This window comes from Elaeis guineensis, chromosome 13 (assembly GCF_000442705.2).
Source record: "Elaeis guineensis isolate ETL-2024a chromosome 13, EG11, whole genome shotgun sequence".
NCBI classification, from domain to species: domain Eukaryota; kingdom Viridiplantae; phylum Streptophyta; class Magnoliopsida; order Arecales; family Arecaceae; genus Elaeis; species Elaeis guineensis.
Genome location: NC_026005.2, coordinates 6,616,121 through 6,643,260, shown reverse-complemented (window position 1 = coordinate 6,643,260; position 27,140 = coordinate 6,616,121). Strand labels below are relative to the sequence as shown.

General features: G+C 36.9%; 1 protein-coding gene across 1 annotated transcript; it reads left to right on the top strand.

The window, feature by feature from the left end:
* The first annotated feature begins 214 nt into the window (after nucleotides 1-214).
* LOC105056826 (synaptonemal complex protein ZEP1) lies at nucleotides 215-26,535 on the top strand. Its single transcript, XM_010939153.3, has 19 exons — nucleotides 215-785; nucleotides 885-934; nucleotides 2,378-2,585; nucleotides 2,669-2,794; nucleotides 3,014-3,112; nucleotides 3,410-4,086; nucleotides 4,169-4,417; nucleotides 4,497-4,625; nucleotides 4,713-4,781; nucleotides 4,885-4,995; nucleotides 6,124-6,231; nucleotides 6,322-6,432; nucleotides 6,508-6,594; nucleotides 16,380-16,469; nucleotides 16,566-16,664; nucleotides 16,864-16,950; nucleotides 17,055-17,126; nucleotides 21,081-21,182; nucleotides 25,269-26,535. Exons 1-18 carry the CDS (start codon nucleotides 626-628, stop codon nucleotides 21,177-21,179), a joined length of 2,631 nt encoding a protein of 876 aa, XP_010937455.1. The 5' UTR covers nucleotides 215-625; the 3' UTR covers nucleotides 21,180-21,182; nucleotides 25,269-26,535.
* The last annotated feature ends 605 nt before the right edge of the window (nucleotides 26,536-27,140 follow it).

Genomic DNA, 27,140 nt, shown 5'->3' with positions numbered 1-27,140 from the left:
AAAATAGAAGAAAGATAAAAGAAGTTAAGGAAAACTGTTAAATGACACCCAGAACGTTTCATGATACCACCTTTTTTTTTTTTTTTGCCACTGGACTTGCCCTATCGGCCGATATAAACCGATATCCGGGCCTTTTGTTACCGCCCACTCACCAAGAGGCCGATGTCAACGGTTTCAAAACTGTGCATATGGCAGTTTTTGTTTCGCTTTTGTTTCGTTTCGGGTGAAGATTCGTAATTTTTCTGAAATCCGAGGTTATCTCGGGGAACGACGGTGAACCGCTCCTGGTGGGAAGGCGAGGCGGCACTATATATAGGCGTTTGATGGCGCCCGATCCCATTCAAACCGTCCACTCTCTCTCCGTCCTCGACTGGAGCTCGACGCTGCTCCGTCGAGAACAACCTCACAGATTGCTCGTCCTCTTCCTTTCGAATTCGTTCCAGAGAACGTAGGGTTTCAGAGGCGAAAGAGATCGGATCATCTCAGGCGGACGCAATCGATTCGATCTCCTCTTGACGCTTGAGTTACGGTTTCTGCTGTCGATTCGATCAGGCGAGCTCGTATCGGCGACCAAGATCTCGTTCTTAGGGTTTCAAAGGGGGTGATCCTTTCTTGAGGACTCGAGATGCAGAAGCTCGGATTTTCTGGCATGAAGAGCTTGGATCATCTCAGATCCGTTAATGGATCTCTTGCTGGAGCTGCGAAAACTTCTCAGATCTCAAATCCCCGGCTGTCCTCGGATTCCATCTCCTATGGGAGCTTTGCCAATCTAAAGCTAACCGCAGGTTTTGCTTCTTTTATGAAGAAATATAATTCCTCTTGCAGTTTGATATGAAATATTGGCTCTCTAAGATGATTTCGCTTCTTGATGTGTTTGATTTCAGAGAGGTTGGTTAAAGAACAAGCTTCGGTGAAAACCGATCTTGAAATGGCGGTAAAAATCATTCCGCTAAGATTTTTCTTTCCTCTTGTTGGATTTCTGAGCCTTTATTGGATTTTGGGGACTTCTAAGTTATTTCATTGTGTTGGCTTAGTTAAACCCAATATATTTTTGTAGTTTCGATGATGTAATCTTCAGTTTTGAATTTTTTTCCTCTGGATTTGGAGACTTGTTGCTTTTTTGAAGCCTGGTCTCTCGTTTTCTGTTTTTACTGTCTAGTTTCATCCCTAAATGGATCTCTCTCTCTCTCTCTCTCTCTTTCTCTCTCACACACACACGCATTCATCATCTGTACTTATATTGACACGTTTAGTCTTCCTATCTGTGATTCGTACCTTCGTCTTTTCTTCCGTCCTTATCTTGTTGCTGGATCTGATGTGTTCCTATTTTGGTGGTTACTGTTTTGCCTTCCTGTACTCTTGTCATCTAATATTCAAGCTGCTTCTTTTTTTTTTTTCACGAGTATTATCCTTGAGCTTCTTAAGCTGTATCCAGATCTAATAAAATCTATATCTAAGACTAGCTTCATAACATATTTAATTTCATCATTTTTAAGATGGTTCTTGTCTTTTTTATTGGACTAGTGACATATATCAAACTTCTGATTATAGCAACTAGTAATCTTACTGTTTTGTTTTTTCCTGTTATATTTTATGATTTTCTTCCTTGTATATATAAACTAAGCCTTTCTTGGATGGTTGCTCAAACTTCCCTTATTCAATAATCTTCTAATACTGCGCACCTTATTTTAATCACAGCTATTTTATTTCTTGTTACTTGGTTAATTGATTATGTTTCAGCAGTTTCATTTTACGTTCTATTTAGTTTTGGAAAACTTCAACTCTGTACCTTGCTCATTTAGGACCTAATAATTCTTGTGCAATAACATCCTTTTTTGTTTTGATAACTTCTTGTTCCCATTCCCATTTCTTCTTTTGGTACAAGACATTATGGTCCAACTTTGGTTCTCATGTTTAATGAGGGTTAGCTGTGTTACACATGAAAGAGCTTTCCCCTCTGATATGCTTCCAAATTGGCTGTTTGGCATATACAAATTGCTCAGGGTTATCTCTGTTACATATGAAAGTTCCTCTTAGACGTGCTTCCAAATTTGCTCTTAGGCATATAAAAATTTCTCTGACTGCAAATAAATGCTTTCTTTAAATATACAAGTTTAACAGTCTTACATGAAAAATCCTATCAAATGGAATTGTCATCACATTGCGGAGCTAGCCTAAGTCATTTATATTTAAAGTGTAGCATTTACAAAAATAATACTGAAAGCTGCTAGCTTTTGACTTGGATGAAATAATGCCTGCTATTATAATTATGGTTGTCATTCAGAAATGAGTTATGGCTTATAAAATAATTATTTTTGGTTCTTTTTGATTTGATTTTTAAGCTTATAATTATGATGTTATGTGATGAATATTAAAGCACACAAGGATAAAAAGAGCAACAGAGCAGATACATGTGCTAGAGGCCAAACTACAGCAAGCAGTCAATGAAAATGCAAAGCTCAAAGTAAAGCAAACAGAAGATACAAAGCTCTGGAAGGGATTAGATTCAAAATTCTCTTCAACAAAGATTCTGTGTGATCAGTTAACTGAAACATTGCAACACTTGGCTGGTCAGACTCATGCAGGTATGATTAAGTTGCCGATATTCTCTTTACTGAAGTCTCAGAATTTTTATCCATCATGCTCAAGGTTTTTTTTACTTTAGCAGCTGAGGAAAACAAGAACTTCTTTGAAGAAAAGCTTGCACACAGTTCAAAAGCTTTTGATGATTTGAACTGCCTTCTAAATGATTTGTCTGTGAAGTTAGAGTGTGCAGGCAACACAATAAATGCTGGTAATCCCTGTACGATCAAATCGAAAATGTATTAACTAACTTATTGGCAACCCAATTTCATATGTCGCCAACACTCATGGTGTAGACTTAACATAAGCCTTGATGTACTGTAAGAAAGTTCACTATAAGTTTATGTTTCACAAACCAATTTCTTGACAAGTTCTAGCTTATGATTTGTTTTCTTCGATATATGATATATTATTTTTGGCTTTTGAACAGGGAAACAAGAGATATTGGAACTCAGGAGGGAGAAAGAAGAAATGGAGAAATATTTCAGGGATGAGCGCTCTGCAACTGATAATGTCATAAAGGAAAAAGGTAGCTGTTAGCTTTTTCTGTCAGAGGAACGATGTCTCCATGTTAGGGTTAGTAATATCTCAGTGGATTTTTTTTTTTAAGATCAAAACTGGCATTTATGATATATGATTTTTAGAAAAAGAGTACCTATATTCTTAGGTGAATCATCTGGCTTCTGTCATCTGGCCCACAAGCTTTAAGTTGGGCATGTGAGTGCAGGGAGTTTGTCAGTTCACCTGCTATCTTCATGCATTTTTTTATTTATCTATATACCAAAGTAGTAAAAATGAAGAATTCTTTTCACATCATTGCATGTAGATGTGGCTGTGAAACACTTAGAAGAGACTGTTGAAGAGAAAAAGGCGCATTTGGAGACTCTTGAATCTCATATGCAAGCGATGCAACACGAGTTAAGTTTGAAAGAAGATTCCTGCAAATGCTTGAGATCCACCGTAAACAACCTGGAAAATGAAAGAAGTGCTCTGCAACTTAGCAATCAGAATTTTGCTCAGAAAATAGATAAATCATGTCAAGAGTTTAAGGAACTTGAAATGCTGCTTAATCACTTAGTGTTCCAACTAGTCGAATTGAACAAGGAGAGTGCAACCATATCAGACCAGGTTTCTAGGCTATTCTTGTCATTTGGAGCTTATGACAAGTTACTTCAGCAGGAGAAATGTTTAGCTATAAAGTCTGCTTATGGAAAATATGAGCAACTCCATGAACAATTTATGCATACCCGATCAGAAAATGATGCCTTCAAATTGGAAATCGAAGAGCTAAAGAATAAAATTATGGAACTGCAGAAAGCTCAAGAGTTTGCTATGGTGCAACATGCAGAGGAATGTCGCTTGGCAGAAGATAAAATTCGAATATTGGAGACTGAAGCTGAGGTTCTTGTTTCAAATAAGAAGGAATCAGACAAGTTGGCTTTGGAACTAGGGGAGAAAGTTAAAGATTTATCAAAAGCATGTAGCCTAACTGAAACTCAAATGGTTTGTCAATCTTGCCATTCCCATTATTAAGGATGTAGGCTGTTATATTGCTTCTTCTTACCTTTGTCATTGGACTTTGTAGCAAGATTTGTTAAAGAAAATTTCAGAGATAGAATTGGAGAAGCAGGACCTTCAGGACAAGGTGCGGTTGGTGATACAGGAAAGATCTAAGGACACAGAAGCTTTGCAGAATGAGATTGTTAAGCGTGATCAGCATGTTGATTCACTGGAGAATCAGATCAACCATCTTCGTTGTGCTTTAGATGAGAAGGAACGGCTTCATATAAGTTCTGTGGAAAGAGAAAAGCAATTGGAAGAACAAAAATCTAAGGTTATACAGCTAAAGTTTTTGCTATTGTGAAATTAGAATGCTTTAAGGAAGAATTAAAGACAACTATATCTGTTTTCAGATTCAGGCATTGCTTGCTGCAACTGAATGTAAACTTGCAGAAGCAAGAAAAGAGTATGATTTGATGCTTGAAGGTAAACAATTGGAGCTATCAAAACATTTGAAGGAACTGTCGCAGAGAAATGATCAGGTATTGGTTATTCATTATGGTGTTGCATAAGCCTTATTGTCCTTTGGGCTTGTTAATAAGCCAATGAGATTTTATTTTATTTTTTAGGCTATCAACGATATCCGCAGGAAGTATGAGGTGGAGAAGATAGAGATTGCTAATGCTGAAAAAGAGAAGGCGTGTTCCTTTTACTTCATTTTCTTTTTCTCTTTTCAAATGCCACCTCTACGCGACATGTGTTTTGGAAACCATTCACATATCTGACTGTTAAAAGCTCCAGGCAGAGAAACTCATAAAAGAAATGGAAAGAAATTGTGATGAAAAAATCTCAGAGAGCAAAGAAGAAGCCCAGCAATACCTGATGCGTGTTAAGGAGGAACATGGTGCAATGGTATGTACAAGGATTAGTATGTTTTATACACAAGGGAAATTATTGATCTTTGCATGACTATAGATAGTGATTTGAACAGTACATCATATTTTTGAGAGACTATCTTCATTTTGTAACTAGTACAAGATATAGTAAGCTGAACCCATTGTTCTATAATACTTTCATGTAGTATTTCTTTTTCTTTGACACCAAGCTACCCTAATGGAGTTTGGTCTTACATGAAAAGCATTGCACCCCAACCATGTTAAAAACTTGCTCTTAAAATGTATTATACTTGCTATGCTTGCAATTTATACGGTCAAGTTAGGTTGTTATGCTAGAAAATTGCTCTGCTTGCCACTATTATGTGTAAAATTGTGAGTATTACCAAAATGCAATCCTTTTTTTTTTTTTTTTGTTTTTGTGCGTGTGGATTAATTTTTGGCAGAATATGTAAAACATATGACGTTCTTATCTTCAATATTCTAACATTTTTTCTTAAAAACCATACCCCGTGTTCACATGTTGGGATGGGCAGTTCTCTTACATTGGTAGGGAAACCATTGGCTTGTCAATTTCTCATGCTGTCACAGGGTTTTAAAAATTTTATTTGCATTTAGATAATGCATTCTTATGGTTACTCTTTCCCTTCATTTTGGAAAGAAAATCTCATGGGATATATGATTCTTTGCCACTTTTATTGAGAAATTTTATACTTTTGAGTTGAGGAGATAATTGATATGGCGTATGCTAATACAATTCTGTACTGGAAGATGAAAGGTATTACTGTCACTTCATATCAGCTATTCATGATCGGTATCATGGGAAGCATGCAGATGTCTTATCCTTGTTCCTCATGGTGCATGTCCTAGTACATTATTCTCAGAAGTATTTCCTCACTATGACCGTTATTTGTAACTTAACTGGAAATTTTCTGCCTGCTGGTCAAGTTTGGATAAATCCTAGAGGGTGCCAATTGCTTCAGTTGGCCAGGTCACTGGATGTTAGATACCAGCAGCCCACTTTCATAACCCGCCCTCACCCAATTCCCGATTTTTGGCCAGGCTTCCTCCTGTCGTTGTAAAAAAGAAGAAGAAATACATCCTATGTTATTGAACAATGTTTTCAGGCTTCTTTTGCATTTTGTAGATTAGTAGAATCAAGCAGGATTATGATGAGAAGGAATCCAGTCTTCAGGCTTATCAGAAGGAAGAGCTACAACGAATCCAACTTCAGGCTGAAAATGAAATGAGGGAGGTACTACTGTATGAGGCTTTGCACCTTTGCCTTATTAATGTCTAAGAGCCTTGTCTGGAATCTAACTGTTTGATATCTGAATTGATTTAGAAAATATCATCACTGAGGAAAGAACATGAAATTCAAATAAAAGGTTTGAAGCTGCAGCATGAAGATGACTATCGAAAACTACAGGAGGAGCTGGAGCTCCAGAAGTCAAAGGTATTTATAATTATTAACTGGCTGGGTATCCACAAATCAGCCCTGTAATTTAGTTGGTGACATCATCCAATGCAGGAGGAAAAGCAGAGAGCACTGTTACAATTACAATGGAAGGTGATGGGTGAAAATCAGCAAGTTGATCAGGAAGCAAACTCCAAGAAGGTTTTATAAATCTGAACTGCTAGCCATACGATCAGAATATTGAATTTTTACTGCTTTATATTTCTAATTCTTAGCTTAGGTTTGTTATGACTAGATTTAATTGCTGTGATCACGTAGCATGTTCAGCGAGACAGATATGATGGAGGCTTGTGTTTTTACTTTTTTGTCAAGATGTTGCACCAAAGATAATTTTAAGTCACTCTTCGGGGCTTTTATTTGCTTCCACAATTTGAACACCATGTGTTACCTTAAAATGTATCATGTTAAACATGGCCCAGGTTATTATATGGCTATGCCTGAGATACTTCATATTCTCTTACCCTTGGACGAGGTTTTAATCCGATGGGAAGGCGCATCCTGGTTTCTTCACAAAATGTAGCATTGCCTCATCTTGGCAGCCATCTTGGTCGAGTGTCTAATAGTCGACCTTCGTTCATATCTCCTTTCCTCTTTCCTTCTTATTTTCTTATTTTCTGCTTCTTCTTTCTTTCTTTTATTCCTTCCTTTTTTTCTTTCTCTTTTTCTTCTTCGTTCTTTCCTTCCTTTCTCTTATTGTTCTTTGTTCTTCATCTTTCTTGCTTCCTTTCCTTTTCTTTTATTCTTCTTTACTTTCTTTCTTTTTCTTTGTTTTTCCTTCCTTCCTTTTTCTTCTTTTTCCTTCCTTTCTTTTCTTCTTCTTCTTACTTTCCCTTCTTTCTTTGTTGCTTTCTTTCTTTCTCTCATTCTCTCTCTCTTTATGGAATCAGCATGATTTCACCTCGTGCAGGTGGGTTTTGGGGTCCCACCCCTGTTCTAGTTCTCTTATTCTCACAGGAATGGAAAGGAATGGCCAGATGCCCTCCCATCCCTTGGGGGATTAAAACCATCCTCTTGGGTACAAAAGGTAATTGTTAATATTAAATAGTATGGGCATATGGACTTAATTAATAGATCAATAAATTTTCTGTACTTTTGCTAACTTTTGGTAGCTATCCAAAAATTTAGGTTGCAATTGGTAGCTAATAATCTATTCAGATTGCTGGCAATTTAAAGTGGGTCCACCAGATTACTGTATTTTGTATGCTTTTTGAGTGGCAATCCAGATTGCCTTGGCAATTCAGATTACCTCTCAGGAGATAATCTAAATTGCTTTGAGGAGGGGTGGCTATCCAGATTATCACTTGTTTGGCAATATTGCAAAAAAATTTTTGGACAAAATTATTCCTAAAAAAAAATCACACAAAACCTATCCCTCCACCCTCCTCCCCCGACAGCTCTCACCCTCTCCTTATTATATATAATAATATGATATAATATATTATAATATAACATACTATTATTATATTATTATTATTATTTTATAGTAACTATATGATATTACTATAATATAGTATATGATAATATATTATAATATATATTATATAAATCCTATTATATATCACAATAAATTATATTATATTATATTGTTATATTATATTATTACAATATTATATTACTATATATTATTATTATATTATTATAATATATTATAATATTATATTATATTATATTAATATCTTATATTAATATAATATAGTATATAATATAATATAATATTATTACATATAATAATATAGTATATTATATTATATTATATTATAATAATTTATTATTATATTACCATATAATATTATATATTATATTAATATATTGTAATATATATTATATAAATATTATTCTATATAACAATATTAATTATATTGTTACGCTATTATATTATAATATATTGTAATATATTAATATATTAATATTATAATATATTATGATAATATCTTTTATTAATATAACATAATATATAATATAATATTATTATACATAATAGTATAGTATAATAAATTATATTATTATATTATTAAAATATTATATTATATTATTATAATATACTCTATTAAAATATATTATATTATATTACAATAATTATATAAGTATCATTATAAATAATAATATAATATAATATATTATATTATTATTATAAGGTTAAGGATATTTTAGAAATTTGATTTCATATTACCGGTAATCTGATTGTCATACTAAACATGTCAATTAAGATTTTCAATAATTTTACTGCAATATTATCTACATGTGTCAAACACAATAATCAACATTACTGGTAATTTAATGGTGGTAATCTATCTTGAAGGCAATCCAGATTACCTTTCAAGATTGTCTGGCAATGCACCAAATGCAACCTTATAATTTTGAAAAAGTGGGTATAGGCAGCATGTCTGGTACCATGATTTGGTAAAGAATATTATTTGAATGCACTCTTGTGCTTTGTAATATAATTTATAAAAACTGTAGATTTGATAATTCAAAAGAAATCATATCTTTGAATGTTTTGTACCATGCAATTTGGCTTTAAACAGAATTCAGCTTGCCAACCATAAAACTACTAGCATATCCTGTCGATCTTTTTATATTTCTTCAAAAATTGATCTCAGCTCAGCTCAATATCAAACTAAGAAACTGACAAACATGACTAGACTTGGACCAATTTCTGAATCAATTTTTTTTTTAAACAGGTTTATTAATACGCTGCATTTGATATGAATCTAATCAAATCCTTGAAGTTAATCATGCTTGAATAAAGGAATACAAGTTGCGAGATCGCTGATAGGGAAGTTGGTCAAATAACTTTGATGCTCTAATATAACAATTTGTAGCTTGATCTAGGCTAAATGATCAAAATTATTATCATATGTTAAAAAGTATCTGGATCAATGTTTATCATAGTAGTGTGTACTGCCTTGTACCCACTGACACGTATCATATCGATACCGAATTAAGACTGTACTGGGAGCTTATTGAGTCTGGTATGCCAAAACGACCCCCGTAGTGGGTATATTGATGCTGTACTAGCAAGGAACTGATACAAGGTCTGACAACAAGATTCCATACCTTGATCCAGATGCTTCCTTCTCTGTAGGTAACACAATTCTTAGCAAGAGAATTTTCTCTGTCATTCAAGTATATTATTTGAACAAATGCACCTACTTGTGATATTTGATGAAGTTATCAATTATGAAATGGTTAATAGGGAGACTTTGTATATATATTTTTATGCAAGAACTTTCTTGGTATTTAGTGAGTCTATCCCATCATAGGTGTTAACATGATTAGTCATCATAGTTGCCAATTAATGTACTCAATAGACCTATCAAATCACTAGCCATTTCACTAAAGATAAGAATTTGGGGATTCTATGTATGTGATTTCATGAAAATTCTTCTATCAAAGAATGATTGTGACCAAAAAGAAGTTCCACTGATGAAACATTTGGAATCATCAGTGGGCCTGCTTCACTTCTAAAAAAAGAAGAAAAGAAAAGAGAAACATTTGAAATCATATTTATTTGTAATTATACCAAACACCCAGATGGGCTGGCTTGAGGGCTATTATAGCTAACACCTTGAGAAGGTGGAGAGAGCTTATAGAGTTAGGAGGGAAGTTCTGCAGTTCATCAGGTACCCTAATGAAATAAATATTGCTTAACTAATGCAACCTGGGGTTTATGGTTGCTAATTTTTTAAGAACAAAGAAAATCACATGCTTAACTGCAATTATTTTTGGTTTTGAACTAGTATTCTGATGAATAGCATAGCAATAGATATCCTTCATATTGATGTGGCCAAGCAAAATAGATTTATATAGGATTCTGATTAACAGAGAACTTTGCAGATCAAGTGCATACTTGAGATTTCAATAACTACTATGCTGATTGCAGCTGCCAATACTAGCAGCTAAAGTACTAAAAGAGGGGTTGGATGGAGGAGAAGAATCATTAAGCGAAAAGAGATAGAAAGAGAAAAATGCAGCCAGATGGTTAGCAAGGAGAAATAAGATAGAAAAAGAGGAATAGGAGGCTGCACCCTTTCTTTTAACAAAAATACCTATCATGATTCAAACTCCATATCTGGCTGGCCTCTATATAGATATAATTAATCCCCAAGCTTATAGTTGATTCCACTCGTGAATATCCAAGTTTAGAAAGAAATTTATTATGTTCCATCTCTTGTCTAGCATCGTTTCTAATAGGAAGGTAAACAAGAAAGAGTAAAGTTGATATGTTCAGCTGTCAATGTCTCCATAAAATCTCTAAGACCAAGAAATTGGTGAAAGTATCCTTATTTGCTGATTGCTGCATGCAGCTACCAGATTGAAGACCTTCTTGTGCCCCTATGCTTGATTGCGTCATCAACAAATAACTTCTGAAAGCCTAGCAAAGAGGTAGGAGATAAATCTGGAGAGTAGTACAAATTATATTCTACAATGGTCGACCAAAATTAGTATCCAACTCATTAGGACTACATCCTACTATGGAAGGAATTTTGTAGAAAGTTGTGATGTATTTAACCTGTTGGTAGGTTCACAATGGAAAAGGGTACTAAAAGAGATGTTGAGGAGTTTAAAAAAAAAAAATTTTTTTGGGTTGGGGGTTGTTTCTATAAGACTTTTTCTATTTTTCCTAGAAGGATGTTATGGAGAAATTGCTTATAGGTAAGTGGTTGGATAATTGCTAAGTACTATATTAAAGAAGCGAATGTATTTAAGAGCTTACAATTTCTTGACACTTCTACCCTAACATGAAGTGAAGATACTAACAATGGGCATGTTAATAAGGTTGCTTACCAGGGAACACTGAATTAATGCCGATTCATGATGGTTTAGCCATGCAAGTCGGTTTGGATTATAAAATCCCTCACTCTTTCCCCTTGGCTCGGACCATCAAGCTCTGAGAGCCTTCGAGAGATCTCTTTGCCATGGGGCTGAAGTCGAATCGATACGAATCACATACCAGTATATCCATATCCATATTTATTTTATTTGATGAATACAGATACAGACATGGATGTTAGTATGATGCAAGAATTTATATTTATATTTGGTTTGACTGGATATGGATAAAAATGGATACCAAAAGCATAGATATAATATGGATGTAATTCGGGTAATTAAACTTTATGATTTTAGAATTAAAGATATTACTAAGTAGATGATAAATCAAGTTAATAGCATGTTAATGTAGTCATTTATTTTTCTAAAAATTTATAAGTGCTATATAAAATTAAATAGGATTACAAATAGAATCGGATGTTCGAAAATAGATCGGATAGTTGTTTATTCATATCCATATTTTTTTTTTTGACGGATATGGATACAAATATTAGTCGAATGCTCGAATTACTATCCATATCTAAATAGATTCGGATATGAAAAGGATCCGGACAGACATCATTCGATCTACTTTCACCCCTACTTTGCTGAACTTCAAAGCCTTTGCTTCCTCTCTCCGTTAGACCATCACTCAAGATAAGCCTCTCCCTCTCACCTGTCCCTCTCTCTTTCTCTATTCCTATCGCTGGATCGGATGGCTTGAAGCTACTTCGAGTCCTTGCAAAGCTTGCGCTCTCCCTCTCTCTCTCTCCTTCTACCACCTCCTCCAACCTCTGTCCCCTCACGAAGCCATCATTTGACGCCTCTCTCTCCATGCCCGTTCTCTGTTTCTCTCTCAAGTGAGTTTGGAGGTCTCGACCTCTCTCTTTCTTCCTCTCTCTCCCACCTTCTATTCCCCCCTTTCCCTCCCTCTAGTTCTGCTGTGCTGCGATTCCATACAGTACGTATTGGTATCATACCATACCAGTCGCCAGCCAATACAACTCTTGGTACTGGTTCATCAAACCTTGTTGGTTATCCTCTAATTTTCAAACTACTAATGAATGGCAATGCATTGACCTTCAAAATCTAGCATCAGTCTTGAATTCTTTGGTATAGTAGATGTTTGAATAATTGGCGACATGAAATATATTTTTAATTCAAAAGACCTTTTTTAAGAAATGAAGTAGATAAATGCTACAAGATGAACAATAGAGAATAGATCTGGCCATTTACTTTTTTATCATTTCTAGTGAAAGTTTCAAATTAAGTTGGGTACTTGAATTCCTTGTCTTCTTCTAGAGGCATCCTCCTATCTGGCCACAATATGGAACGTAACTAGGTAGAAATAATTTCAATTAGGCTTTTCTAACAAATGCCATTTGATGCAAAACATGATTCAGAATAGCAGAGCTCAAGATAAAATCTAGAAACAAATTCAATCTTTCTAAGATTTTTAATCTATGAATAATTAGGTGGAGAGGGTCAGCCTTACTCTTTTGTAGGGGTGGCAATGCTTAACCATTTAACATGTTTAACTTGATTCATCCCCTTGTAGGTTGGGTTAGATTACCTATTTAATAAAATGGTTAGGTTTGGGTATAGATTTTTGACCTATTTAATAAACAGGTTAGGTTTGGGTTAATAATTTTCTAATCTCTTATATTTGACCCGACCCATATCTGGCCCAACCAGACCTGATTATCACACATACTCTTTTGTTTCTCTTGGAGGTGCCTTCTGCTTTTCTTCAGGCAAATCTTTGTTTTGGGATTCTCTCCATCTTCAACATCCATTATTTTGGGCCTTTATTCTTGTCGTTATTATGGCGGTTGATCCATTGATCATTTAAATGTGACATATTAATTTATGGCTTTAATCTGCTATGAATGATGGGTGCGATGTCCAATCAGTCTCTAAATGACTTCCACCATATATATTCATTGAATCACAACCATGTAATTGTTATCTGACTTTTGTATATAGTATAGAAAAAGACACTTGCCAAATAGATTATCAGGTGGTGATTCCTCTTTTCATTTCCCTTATCACATTTCTTCATTACAAGTCAAAATTTTGTATAGTTGGATTTAAAATGACTTTTACACGTTACTTTTAAGATTTTTTTATATAAATAAGTCAAATAGACAAAGCATCCATTATTCTAGTGACAATATAAGCAGCACAACTATAAGATTTGGATAATAAAGTCGTCAATGATTCTAGTAGTGTCCGTAGCTGAACTGTGCATTTTATTGCTTGTGCTTCTTTCCAATCTTAACCATTGGCAAAAGTATGCCACCTCTTATATAAGTCATAACATATTAAAGGGAAAACATTTGCAGGGTTGCGTATGAAATCTTCAAGTTCAACTGATTGAATGGTTGAGGCCCATATTGAAGATCCAGCTCATTCATTTGATGTTAATTGGTGTCCAAAATTACATAGGGTTAATGAAATGTGCTCCGATACAAAAATGTTTGCTCATAATTTACTTAGCAATAATCCATGATGCGCTAAGAATATCGATTAGCTGGCTATTTTGTTTGTTCAATTTCTCCTTGGAAAACTAAGTAGCAATAATGAGTGATGCACTAAGAATATCAATTAGTTGGTTACTTTCTTTGTTCAATTTCTCCTAGGCAAACTAAGGTTTACATATCTTTTGAATGAAATATTTCAAAATTGTCGGCTGAAGAAATAATAGTGAAAGGAGATGAAGAGGGAGGCTGGGGTTCAATTTGTGGGTTGGTGGATAGCACCAAAATTCGCCGACTCAAAACCGGACCCCCTATAGGCTGGCCAGTGATACAAGTCGGTACGCCCCTATATTGCACAGTGTCAGACCTAAACCGACATGGAAATGAGGGAGAACTTGGAAGGAAAAGAGAGAAAGAGGGAGGGGGGAGGAAAGGGAGACTGGTGGAGATGCTGACGATGGCCACCAGAGGGCCGCCGAGGCCTTCGGGCTCCACGGTTCCTCACGAGAGGAGATTAGAGAGATAGAGAGGGAGGGAAAAGCAGCAAAGAGGCCATCGGAGGGCCATCATGGGTGTTGGATGGCCAAAATCATTCCCATGGATACTGTAAGTTTGAAATAGGTGTCACCCACCCCTATTCATTACATTTTTTTTTAATCCATTTCCAGCTTCAAACTGTGCATTGTGTTAAAAATAAAATGCGATGAATAGGGACTAGTGGCCCCTGTTTCAAACCTGGCAGCCTCCCTGCCACCTTCCCCTCCCCCCATTTCTCTCCCTCTCCCTTTCTCTGTCTCTCTCTAGTCTCCGCTTATGGAGGACCATGGAGCCTTGGAGACCTCAGTGGGCCGCTACCGGCCATTGCCGGCCATTCCTTTTCTTTCCCTCCCCTCCTCTCTCTCTCTTTTTCCCTTTTCTTCTCTCTCACTCCATTTTCACAAGCATTCTAATTCGAATACTTGAACTGCACCGGTTAGCCACCAGTATGGTTTGGCATGCCCCAAGCTTCTCGATTTGATGCAGTTTGGCATTCCATGGATAGCACTGTAATTTAGTGAATTCCAATATGTCCTCATCCATGGCTTTGAGTACTAGCGCACATGCAAGGTCTAATATGTAATGTATAGGAACGGGACGGGATGGTCGAGACGGCCCCCATCTCATTGGGACTCAAAACCTTGCATGGCACTACCTGGCAGTGCATGCTAATTTGGTGCCTATTTGTGCACTGGTGGCATGAGATTCTTCTATCCTTGTTGTCATCAATGATCATTGAAATAGTAATAATTCTTTTGTTGTTGAATCTTTGGGCTAGTTAAAGTGGTTTAGATAAACTAAAGTTTAAAAATTTTCTCAAGTGCTTATTCTTTTAGTTCTTCTGTGGAAAAGAGGGTGACTGCAGAATGTCTATTTCCTAGTTTCTACTCCATTTCTTTCTTCTTCTTCTTTTGTTTTTGAAAAAATGAGTGCTTTTTTTTAAACAATTACCATTTTAGTGACATCCCATCAGGAGTTATAATAAAAGTATTAGAAAATGGTCCAAATCAGTTCCTTGCTTTTTTCCCCCATGGCATGTTTTAGTTTGACTCATAATGTTATGGTTCCCATGTTTATTGAACCATAGGATCTTATAAAGAAACCAGTGACTTTTACAGAACATTTCATTAGCTTTATCTCATGATGGATGTAGAAACTGCACTTATAGATATAGATGTTAAAACAGTTGGTTGAGTTAACGAAGTTGCCAGTGGGATAATGCATTTTGTGCTCAAATCCTGCTTGTAGTTGTGCTCATAATTTTGCATTTGATTCAGCTAGGAGGCAGAGCTTCAAAGTTAAGGAAAAGCATGGAGAACCTGTCAAGATTTCAGAAAGCATCCAGAGTCCAGACTATTAAAAAATTAATTGAAAAAATTAAAAAATGAATACTTTTATATATCTTTGTAAAGTAAGCAGCAGAGAGGCAAGAATAATAGACAAAATCAACGACACCACCAAAACAATTGATAGTATTATAAAATTTTTATCCATGAATGCTTGTTAAAGTATCCATGAATAATTCATGAATTATTTATTAGATCACAAGCATCTGGAATTTGCTTAGCTCTTGATAATTGAAGAATAATTACACGAATGATTGAGACAGTAAAAACATTAATAGTCAAAGTATTTTCGAATAGTATAGACTATAGGGAATATTGCCACTGTGCTTGTCTCAAGGATTGAAAGAATTTTAAACACAAAGAACATGGAACCGAGGATTTTCTGTTTCTTCAACATGTTTTGCACTAGGTGCCATCTGTGAGTGGTTTCTGTCCATAACTTTAAATATTATACCTTAAGCAGATAATCTCCTGTAATGAGGAAAAGAGTAATAATATTAGTTCTGTTACACTGGGAAATATGATGGTTTACAAACTCAATTTTCATTGACTTTTGCTTCATTATTTTTTGGCGCTTTCTGGTTATATTCTAGATCAATCACATATGTTCGGTATGCCCATGTAAGTAAGCATTGTATTTCAATCATGTCTCGGTCTACTTGGTTTAAAGTTTAAACTTTAAACTCTTTATAAGTTTATCATTTCAATGTAATGTCAATAAAATAATAATTGAGGATTTATGCTATTACAGGAATACTCTGTTTCATCAATAAAAATGAGGGATTCATATGGCAGAAAAGAACACCATCTTGCTTTGACTAGTCCTGAGAGCAGAAGAAAGGTGACACTGAACCATCGGTCCTTGGTAACTAGTTCTGTCAATGCATATTTTTGCAATGCTCTATTAATTGTAACATTTCTTTTGGATGCCTTCTAGGATGTAAATTTGTCAGGAATTATGCAGACACCTATAGCAAACATACTGAAGAAAGTAGGGAAGGGAAGCCCAGGAAATATTCCTAAGCACAGCAAAAAGGTGACTCTACCTCTCCCCAAATTAGCCTTCTCTAATATGAATATCCCTGCATGCAATTCCTTCTCTAAATAATCTTATTTAGCTTCTGCATAATTCTGTTCTTATTTTTTTTAATAAAAAATGCATTGTTTTATTTTAATCTTGAATGTCGTGGCAGTGTCTGTTATCTTTCAATAATCCTGATTTCCAATTCTGAAAGGTAACACGCCATGAATATCAAGTTGAGACTTCGAATGGGAGGACTATAACAAAGCGCCGAAAGACAAAGAGCACTGTGATGTTTGGGGTACACACATGCTCACATGATAGCATCATCATTTTTGGTTTGTAAATGCATATACTACAGTCGCATGTATATAACTAAGACTTCCTTCTATATTGCACTTTCAGGAACCAAACTCTCAGAAGGTGGTGCATACCAAGACCCCAAATGCTAGCAAGGATATCCTGAAAATCAGGAAGGTATATGGAGACAACTTGAAGAACTTATTTATGCTTTTTATTTAATTTAAAAGTCGTTGGAGTTCATATCGTTCTTGGAAGTTTCTTCTCAAGCCTTTGTCTGATGAACATGACGATGACCTATGTTACATGGACTCAGGTCCATTTATCGGGTCTACGTCTGTGTCTAAGCGTCATATCCTTTCAATGTCTAAGAATTTTGTCTTAAGAAGCTGTTTCATACAAAAGTCTGTGTTTGCAGGTACTTTAGGTTAAAGTGAAGGTCTGGGTAACATAGGTGATGACATTGTACAACTGGTTTAGCATATATTAGGTTGCATACGTGCTGTTGAACATCTCTTAGTTCTTACAGAGTTGTCCTGGATCACATAGGGCACCTATATTTTGACTTGAAATTAGTAATAGCATGCTAACAGAATTATCTTATTGTCAATATGTACTGAAATTCATCTTAATAATTCTATATAGCATTTATCATCGGTAGTGGTTCTAGAAGTCATTCCTTGAAAGGGGCCAAAGAAAAAAAGATCCCAACTTTTACATGCAGGATTGTATAATTTTCATGTGCATCATTTTTTTTCTCCTTTTTTCCCTTTTCTTTTCTTTTCTTCTTTTTTCTTTTCGTTTTGAGGTGGGGGGGTTTAGGTGGGTGGGAGGGGGAACGGCATGTGCTATTACTGCATTGAAGCATAAATTCCATACAAATTCTACTTTCAACAAATATCTTCTATGATAGCAAGGAAAAAGTTCTAGGCCAAACAAAAGGCACCAAATGTAGGGATTATAAAATTACAAGATTAAGGAAGCATCTTGTAACGAAGTTAGGAAAAGTGCAAAATCATCAAATGGAAAAGCAACATTCATATGACAACCCATAGCATTTTTTTTTGCAAGAAAGGGAACTTTCGAAAAGCTTTTATTCGCATTATATAGAAAGGTATGCCATACAATACCGAACCGGACGGTATGGGGCGCATTCTACCTTACTAATTTAGTATTAGTATGTGGTATGGGGGGTGTACTAACACTCGGTATGCTGAATCAGCCCCATACTGAGACAGTAGTAGGGTAGCACCGGTATAGGGCTTGGTATCGGGACGGCATATCTTGCTAGATAGAATTTCAATTATGCAACACTAACCTTTGGGAGATAATCACCATGCAAAAATATATCTATTAAGATACATTAATTATCAGCAGCTACAAAAACATTGTGTAAACTGGCATGTGAGGGTGAAAAGAATGAGGAGCAGGAAAAAAAAAATATATCTTTTGTGCTAGAGAGTTGTGGAAGGAAAGCATAGATGAGAAAGCCAAGGTAGGCTGTTTTGCAGATGAGAATAAATAGAAGGTTTATATATGGAGGAGATGCTAATAGTAGAAAATATAAATAAAGTCTCGAGTTAAGCATTCCATTGCTTCTTCTCTTCTCGGTTAGGTTGTAGAGCATATAAAACCATAATGCAATCAGAGTCAGAAGTAACCATTTGGACTTTGGAGAATGGATATCTACATAATAGCATATTTTTGGGAAATACGAGATTGTATTCTTAGGTACACCAATTATCTATTTTTAACAACAGATCTTAATCACCTGTGCAACTGCCTGCTTTATCGACTTTAATTCTAAGTTGAAAAGTGGATTAAGGGATCCTAGTTCCCAAAAAAAAAAAAAGATATTTAAATTTAGGTGGGGCTCAAATTTATTTTTGTTGGTATGCAGACTTGCAATTATAAGGCTGGTGCCAACATAACATGACAAGCAATGGCAGATTTTTCTAATAGTTTTTGGGTGCCAAGAACATATCCACTTTGGTCTTTGAATCATGGGGGCACTGGTGTGAAAATCTTAGGGAGGCGATTGCAAAATCAAAGAACTAATAGATGATTTCTGATCCTTGGGATGTTTATGCTCCTATTAATCATCTTTTCATTGTCTATATAAAGTGCAAAAATCATAATAGTAATTAATCTATTGGGTATAAAGTTGAACATAAAAGTGGGAGAAGCTTAAATTTATCCAAGGTCTTGTGAGCAAGATTTGCATAATGTTCCCTACCATACCGGGCGTACAATATTGTACCAGTTCTGAACTAGTATGCTGTCTAATACCATACGGATACTTGGTATGCCTCGCCTTCTCGTACTATACTGCATGCTAACATTGTAATATGACGATACCGGACAAGGGTCCAGTACCAAGATGGTGAGCCTTGCTTATTAGTATCTCAAATTGAATTCTTACTTGTTGCATTTCAAGTGAACTGTCTCAGAATGCAGAACATATCATTTTAGTGTGTATGAACCTGATTTTAAAATGCTGCTAATTAGGTATTGATGATGCTGGAAGTGGTAGCATTATAAAAATTAGTTTCCTGGTGATTGAAGTTGTTGCCATGGTTATGAGTCAGACTACCAGAAAGAACTTTGTCTAGTGGTCTAAGCCTTTGAGGATGGATATGCTCATTGGTCTCTTAGTTTAAAATCTATAATGGTCCATTTTGTACTACTTTTGTTTGGTATTTTGTCATTCTTCCCTCAGAACTCTATAATTTTTGTAGTCATAATGCATTGACAAGTTTTTTTTTTTCTTTTTTTGCCTTTTCTTCTTTTCTCTTTCTGGCATGGGGGGTTGAGGGGTGAATGTTTCAGGTTTCATTTAATTCTGCTTTTAGGGAAATAAACTTTCTCCTTCATTTCTGGTCAGTATAATTTTCTGTGTTGATATCTTTTTGTTTATAAATGGCAATCAATGTAATTTTGCACTTTAGGATATCAATATGTTGGCGTGAAGTGTTACTTAAAGCAATTGAGTGGATTGAATTTGACTGGCATTATTATTTTAATTCTCTCTCTGTGTGTGTGTGTGTGTGTCTGTCTGTCTGTCTGAATTGGCTCTGTTCTATATGATAAGCTCAAAATTGATTGAAATAGTCAGCAGAAAGATAGGACTATTTTAGGCTCATTTCATCTTTCCTTTGAGTCTTAAGTCATTTTTAAGTGGATATATATAAAAAAGATGCTGAATTTAGCTATCTGATAACCCTGATGTGACATAATGACATCATTTTTCTGAAGTTGGTAGGTCAGCATTACCTCTTTTCTAGTTAATCCTTGAAAAAGATAATATTAACAATTGCATTCAAATGAAGTTGCATATTGTTGTTGAATGTGCACAAATCAGACTGTTGGGTGGTTTTAAAAGATATTACATCAATTGATCCTTATGCAACTGAAGTTGCAGGTGAAATTAGTACAGTCAATTTTTTGCATGAATGCACATAGCATGTGTGAGAATATTGGTCAGTGCAGGTCTGTTCACATTCATGAACATGCACTCATACGTGCATGCTGCATCAGCGTGTAGGGATGGGTAAGTGCACATCTGTGTTATGCATGTGTGCTGCACAATTGCAGGAAATATTTCTTGGGGTAGCACCAGCTGAAGTTGGAGGTGAAATTTATACAGTTAGTTGTTTTCATGAATGCAAATGGCATGTGAGTGAGCATTGGTGGTGCAAGTTTGTTCTCATTTGTGAACAGGCATTCATATGTGCATGCTGTGTTGGTGTGTAGGGTTGCGTGGGTGCACATATGTGTTATGCGTGTGTGCTGCACAATTGCTGGAGCTTTGTCCATGTGTAACACATACTCAGGTCCCTCTCTATTTTGTGTGTTGGATTTTTTTTCTTCTTGGAGGGTATGTGTTCACATCTTAGTTACTGGAAGCGGGTAGGGTGTGGGTGTGCTAGTAAGAAACACTTAAGAAGCGGGTGTAGGGATGAATCTCCAAGAAGTTTTGGAAGCAGGTCTGCCATCTGAAATGGAAGATTCCTATGACTAAGGTTCACATGCACATGTTTGTGCTTGTGCTTATGTGGGTCTATACATGTGCATGCATGCGACATGATTCATCTTTGGCATTTTGTTTATATGATCTTTTTATATATGCAGGTGGTTGGAGGAGCCCATCCAAATCCAGCGAATATAGGTGATTTGTTCTCAGAGGGTTCTTTGAATCCTTACAATGATGATCCTTATGCATTTGATTAAAAGGTAATTAACATTGATTCAAGAAATAATTTATACATAGCTCTGCTTGTCAGCTTCAGATCAAGCATCTAAGCACTTAATTTACACATATTTATCTTCTCTTTTCTCCCTCGATATTTTCCCTGTCTGTCCTCCCATCGTTCACCCCTCTTCTCCTTCCATCACCCCTCTACATCCATCACCTTAATTCACCAGGACCCCCACCTCTTCACCTTCTTACAAGTACGGATGCCTGCCTCCTCATGGAGCCCTCGCTTCATGTTCTTCAAAGCAAGCCCTCTTTAGAACCCATGTATGATAATCACTAGAACTGTCAAGACGGGCCTACCCGCCCCGACCTACCTCTAAATGGGATGGGGCGGGCTGACCCATTTAACTAGCGGGTTGGAAAAACTCCAACCTAACCCGACCTGTCATAGGCTGCGGGTTAAACGGGCCAACCCACCAAAATTCTCTCCTCTAAAAAAAAAAAAAACTATTAATCCTTCCCTCTCCTCTCTGCATCCCTTCCACGATCTCTGGAGGGTTGGTAATTTTTTTTTACTAAACAAAATAGGCGGATAACTGGACAAGGGTCAAGGCTTCAAGGGGATTTGGTAATATTTTTTTTTACTAAACAAAATAGGCGGGCCAGCCCGCCCCGACCTGCCAACCCAAATGGGGTGGATCATTTGATCTGCTTTTAAATGGGTTGCTAAAATATGAACCCAATCCGTCCCATTTATATGACGGGACGGGCCAACCCGACGGGTCCAACCCAAATTGACAACTCTAATAATTACCGCCATCACCGGCATTCTCATGACCACCATCTTCACTCCTATCATCATCACCACCACCACCAACAACAACAATAACATGACCGTCAAAATATGTATAAAAATCAACAAAATAGAACAAAAAGTTGGGCAAAAGAAAGTGCAGTAGCAAAAACATTGAGGAATAAGGAAAGGGAGATGGCCTCCAGAGTAGAGAAGTAGAGAAGATTTCCACAAAAGGTTTCAAGGAAGCAATAATCTTAGTAGGAAGCAGTTATGGAGATGGTGATTGTGATTTTTGAGCCCGATCTCTCATCCTCACCATGGGAGGAAGGATAAGAAGGGCATTATCGATTATGGCCTTGATCTTCTTCTTGGTGATCTTGGACACAAGCTTGTACTTCATGATAATAGGTAAATGGGGCTACCATCTCCTTGTCGAGCACCTTGGTATACCTCCATCATTGTGAGAAACCTTATGCTGGTGGCGACGGTGGTAGTGTCTTCCTTAGCATCATCAGAGACAAGGGACCGGAGGTGGTTGGCGTTGACAGTGGGGTGGTGGAACTTGTTGCAGAGGTGGTGGAAATAGCATTTGCCGACCTTGCTGCAAATGGTACTTGCGGAAGATGACTTGGTAGTTATGCATCTTGCCGGTGTTACTGTGGTGGTTAGGATGGTTCTAGTGCTTGCCGATCTGGGGGTGCTCACCTTAAACCACCATTGGATCCTTGACTGTAGGTACTCCGCCCTCCAAACCACTGCTTAGAGGATTACAATTCAGATAAGGATCTCGTGGTAGATGTAGTTAAGGATAGTGAAGGGATGGGGTAGAGATGGCGATTACGAGGAGACTGGTGAGAATGGAAGGTTCCTAGGATTTCGAGGCCCATAATGTGGTGGTGGTGGCTAAGGATTCGGGTAAGAGGAGCTGCTCTTGGTGCTCCACTATGGAGTTACAAAATTTCAGCGATAGAACCCCCTAATGCTAGTGATCTTTGCCACAAATTTCCAAATTCCTTGCCTCGAGTCATGGAAGACTTGCTTCGCCATGACCTTGGCTCGAGATTTCAGGAGGGTCCCCTCATAAACCTTGCTAACATCACCAAATTTGGGGAGCTCTCGATCTCAAATTCCCTTAGTGGCAAGCTTTAACTTCTTGTAGGAGAAATAGTGTGAACCAACTACTAGCTCCTCGGGTTTGATAATGTCAAACATTCTTGATGTTGTAGAAAAGGTACGTGGTTGCCGATAATGGTGACGATCAAGATTCAAGACGATGATTACAGTGGTGGAGGCAATGATGATAAAGGCAGCGCATTTCTTCTTATTGGATAAAATAAGATGCTGAGGGGACCAGACCAAGTGAAGATTTGGGAATTCTAAAGATATTAGGGATCTCAAAGGGGCCTTTTAGAGATTTTGGAAGTCTTAGGCGCATGATGGTCATGTAAGCTCTTTATTGAAGTCTGATTGACACCTGATTTATGAAGGTGGATGGAAGGCCAATTCAAGAAAAAAATATAACTTGGTGGGCTGGTTTGAAACTTTTAACGTAGAGGGGATCCAAGTATAACTTGGTCAGACTGAAGGAGGGACTGTGTCTTTCCTAATTCTTTTTTTGCATAGTTGAGCATGCACTACCTAATTCTCGTGGATGTTACCAACATAAAATAATTTGTGTAAACTATAATATGCCATGCATTAGGTGTCTACTGGATATTCGGACTGATATAAATCTGGGTGATGCTTATTTGCATCTCTAGTCATTTGGTGAATTAAGAAGTTGTTTCTTACCTGAAAGGAGAATAAATTTTCATCCAAGGTTTGCTATGCTAGTATCGGAACCCATACTAGTTGTCCAATGGAATGGTATGGTACACAATTGTGGTATCGGAATCCATACCAATTGCCTAACGAAAAAATATGGTACATAATTGTGCCATTCCATTCCAGGCTTGTACCGAGTACCGACACAACAAAACGGCGAATTAGGTGGAAACGGAGAAGGAAAGAGAGGGAGAGAGAGAGTGTATGTGTGTGGGAAGGAGGAAGGGTGAGAGAGAGAAAGAGGTGGAGGGAAGTGGAGGGAGAGGGAGATGGTGAAGAAAAGAGAGGAAAAGAGAGAAAGAGAGGTGGGGGGAGAAAGGGAGAGGAAGGGAGAGAGGGGGGGAGAGAGAGGGGCCAAGATAAGGAGAGAGGACGGGCTTTCGAGCCCCCATCTGCTTTGGCGCATGAAAATAGGGGCTTTGCTGGTGGATATGGGAGCTCGAAAGCGCCCCCCCCCCCCCCCCCCCCCCCCCATTCTCTCTTTCCCCTTTGCTTAGCCTCTCTCTTCCCCTCTCCCTCTCTCCCTCCCTTCTTCCCTCCCTCTCTCTCTTTTCCTCTCTTTCTTTCTCCCTCTCCCCTCCCTCACCAATTTCTCAAACTGATGGGTGGAACCATATTGGTCCATTCCTAATATGGTTTGGTACACTCCGAATCCGGCAGTTCAGGCCAATATAGCATTCCTTGTTGTCATCCCTAATCCTCAGTACTATTTGTGAGTATGATGCATGTTAGGAACTGAATCTAATTTTTCTATGAACCATTGAGATCTAATATGCAAATTGTTTTTCTTTCCTTCTTTTTTTTTTTCTTTTTTAATAAATTTATTGGTTTGGAATTTGTAGTTCACATTGGAGTGAGCTATATATTAGACAACCTAGTATGAGTTTATGTGAATGCTCACTACTTTGTCCATATATCTCTCAAAAGAGTGAGAAGTGTTTGGGTCAAAATGGTGGGTAAAAGAAAAAAAGATCAGGATGATTATTTATCTGGCAATCCCAGGAATTTTGGGATATTGGAGATCACTTTTAAGACAATTATTAAGAAATAATGGATAGCAGGATTGATTGCCCTCCAAATGCCTCTAACTACTACATTCCTCGACCACATCCTTTTACTCCTTTCCTACTCATGTGGAATATATCACTTGGATATACAGTCAGCCATCCATTTGAGCCTTGTATGGTGCTTTGAAATGTTATGCTATTTCATCTGGGAAGATGTTCTGAAAAATGGCACAGTGCACTGCTAGCACAAGGAGAAAAAGAGATGAAGCTTATGGGGCATCTTTTTGTGTTTCAACTTTTTCACCTTAAAATAAAAGAAAAAAGAAAAAGTGCTTCAACTTTTATTATGCTAGCTACAATTATCTATGTTTTCTTAAGAGGAAGATCATTCATCAGTCTAGAGCTACTAACAATTGCTTCATGTGATTCATCAATCATTCTATTGAGTCTACTGCTTTGGTAACTGTACTAAATCTAGATTTTGCAATTCTTAGCCGAAGACTGTTTTGAGTTCATAGTGAAGCCTTGTGAAGCGGAGATTCCACTCACAGAGTAAGCCCTTCCTGTCAGTGCAGTTTATATCGATTGATGCTTGTTTTTCTCTTTTAGATTGTGCAGTCTTCTTTGGAGTAATCAATATTCCAAGCTTTGGCAGGCAGGCACATGTGTTTAGAATGTTAATCTGATTCTGTAACCAAACTTGTTAACCTACAGCATCTTTGCCTTCGCTTGTCTTAGGTCCATCACAGCTGTCTACCAAGGTGGATTTTTGGTCATAGTTTGCCTATTACTATCTCTAGCTTTCAGATTTTACTACATTCAAGCAGGAAGTATGATGTTATCTTTTCATTCTTCGCTTTTACTGATGAAGCATTTTATGGAGGTTCTTTCTGGATTGTTGCTGTTCAGTAACCGTATATCAGTGGGTTTGAAGTATTGACTGTCGATGAAGGTTTCCTACATTTCTGAGTAAAACTCTTGGTCACCATATCATTGTGGTTCCTTTTGGAGGCAACCAACCAGTGACAACATTGAAAGGTGTATTGAATCTTTCGGAATTTTGGGTGTTGCAAGTTGGTGGGGTTGACCCTCGGTTATATTCTGGTCGTTTTTCATTGTGTGCTACGGCTGTTGCGGAATGGATTTCCCTCTCGAGTGAAACTGTTGTGGAATGCTGCCTGGTTATCAATAATCATGGCCATTCCGACACCAAAAGAAAAGTGTGGAGATGGTATCGGTAGTGGGTTGATCTGATCGATCATATGGGCTAGGCCACGGTCAGGCCGGTTTTATACGTTAAACAGCTAAAGTGATTGCTAATAAATTTGGGATAGCCGCACTAAGCAGTGTCACTTTTCGCTAGAAATAATGAGTGTGCGCGCTGGTTGTCCTTGACTTCAAGAAAGAGGCTTATTTTGAAGAACAGCCGTCAGAAAGTTCCCTTTAGAAACAATGCACTTCTCCCGGAAAGTAAAAATCAGACAGATAGATTTGATGAAACAGTATGCTTATGTTGCAGTCGATCACCTCTATTGCTAACATTCAGTGGCATATGCTTTTTTCCTTTGTAATTTTTCCAACCATCTGTTTCTCCACTGCTGAGCCTATAACTGAAATTCCAGCGCCTAGTTTACCCGAAATTCATAACTTGATTTGGGCTTGGTGGGCTCCCAAGTGAAAACTCATAACAGCCTTTGATGCTTTCTTAATGTCCTCCCACTATGTCTCCTACAAATGGATCATTTGATCTTCATGTTTCGCATGAAAGAATGACTGATCATCTTTCATGATGTTGACCATTGGATTGCATCCTATGGAGATCTCAAGGTACTTTGAATTTTTTTTATTCATTCATCTGTATAGATCTGGACTAGATTATTATGCGATCGAACAATGGATTCATGAAGGAAGGTGAATTCTTCCTTTGCGGAGGATATAAGCCCTCTCCACCTAAATGATAACCATTATTATGACAATTGCACTTCACAGGCATGAGATGCCACCAAAATAGAAGATGGCACCTGTGTGCTTGGAACTTCCGTTCTACGAGCACTTGTTCTCAAAACTGAAGTTCACTTCTAAGACCTTGAAGAAATCAAACATACGAGTTTCCTTATCCTATCACCTTAGTAATGGAGAAGCAAATAGAGAGGAAAAAAAAGAAAAGCATTTTGTTTAAAAAAAACTAAAAATATTTTGGGCATTGATGATAAAACGTTCATTTTCGGTGCCTGTGTTCCAAAACTCGCAAGTTTTGCTTTTCTATATCTTGTTTTAAGAAATCGGTGCAAAGCTGTGCCACATGAGCCTACTAAATCTTCGTAATCGTGTGCAGCCATAAAATTCCTTAAATTTAATATGAACGG

Excerpts from the sequence above, each read along its gene's own strand:
- LOC105056826 (XM_010939153.3), top strand. The coding sequence starts at position 626 with ATGCAGAAGCTCGGATTTTCTGGCATGAAGAGCTTGGATCATCTCAGA. Across the intron at positions 935-2,377 it reads AAACCGATCTTGAAATGGCG|CACACAAGGATAAAAAGAGC; the intron begins GTAAAAATCATT and ends TGAATATTAAAG. Across the intron at positions 4,418-4,496 it reads TGGAAGAACAAAAATCTAAG|ATTCAGGCATTGCTTGCTGC; the intron begins GTTATACAGCTA and ends ATCTGTTTTCAG.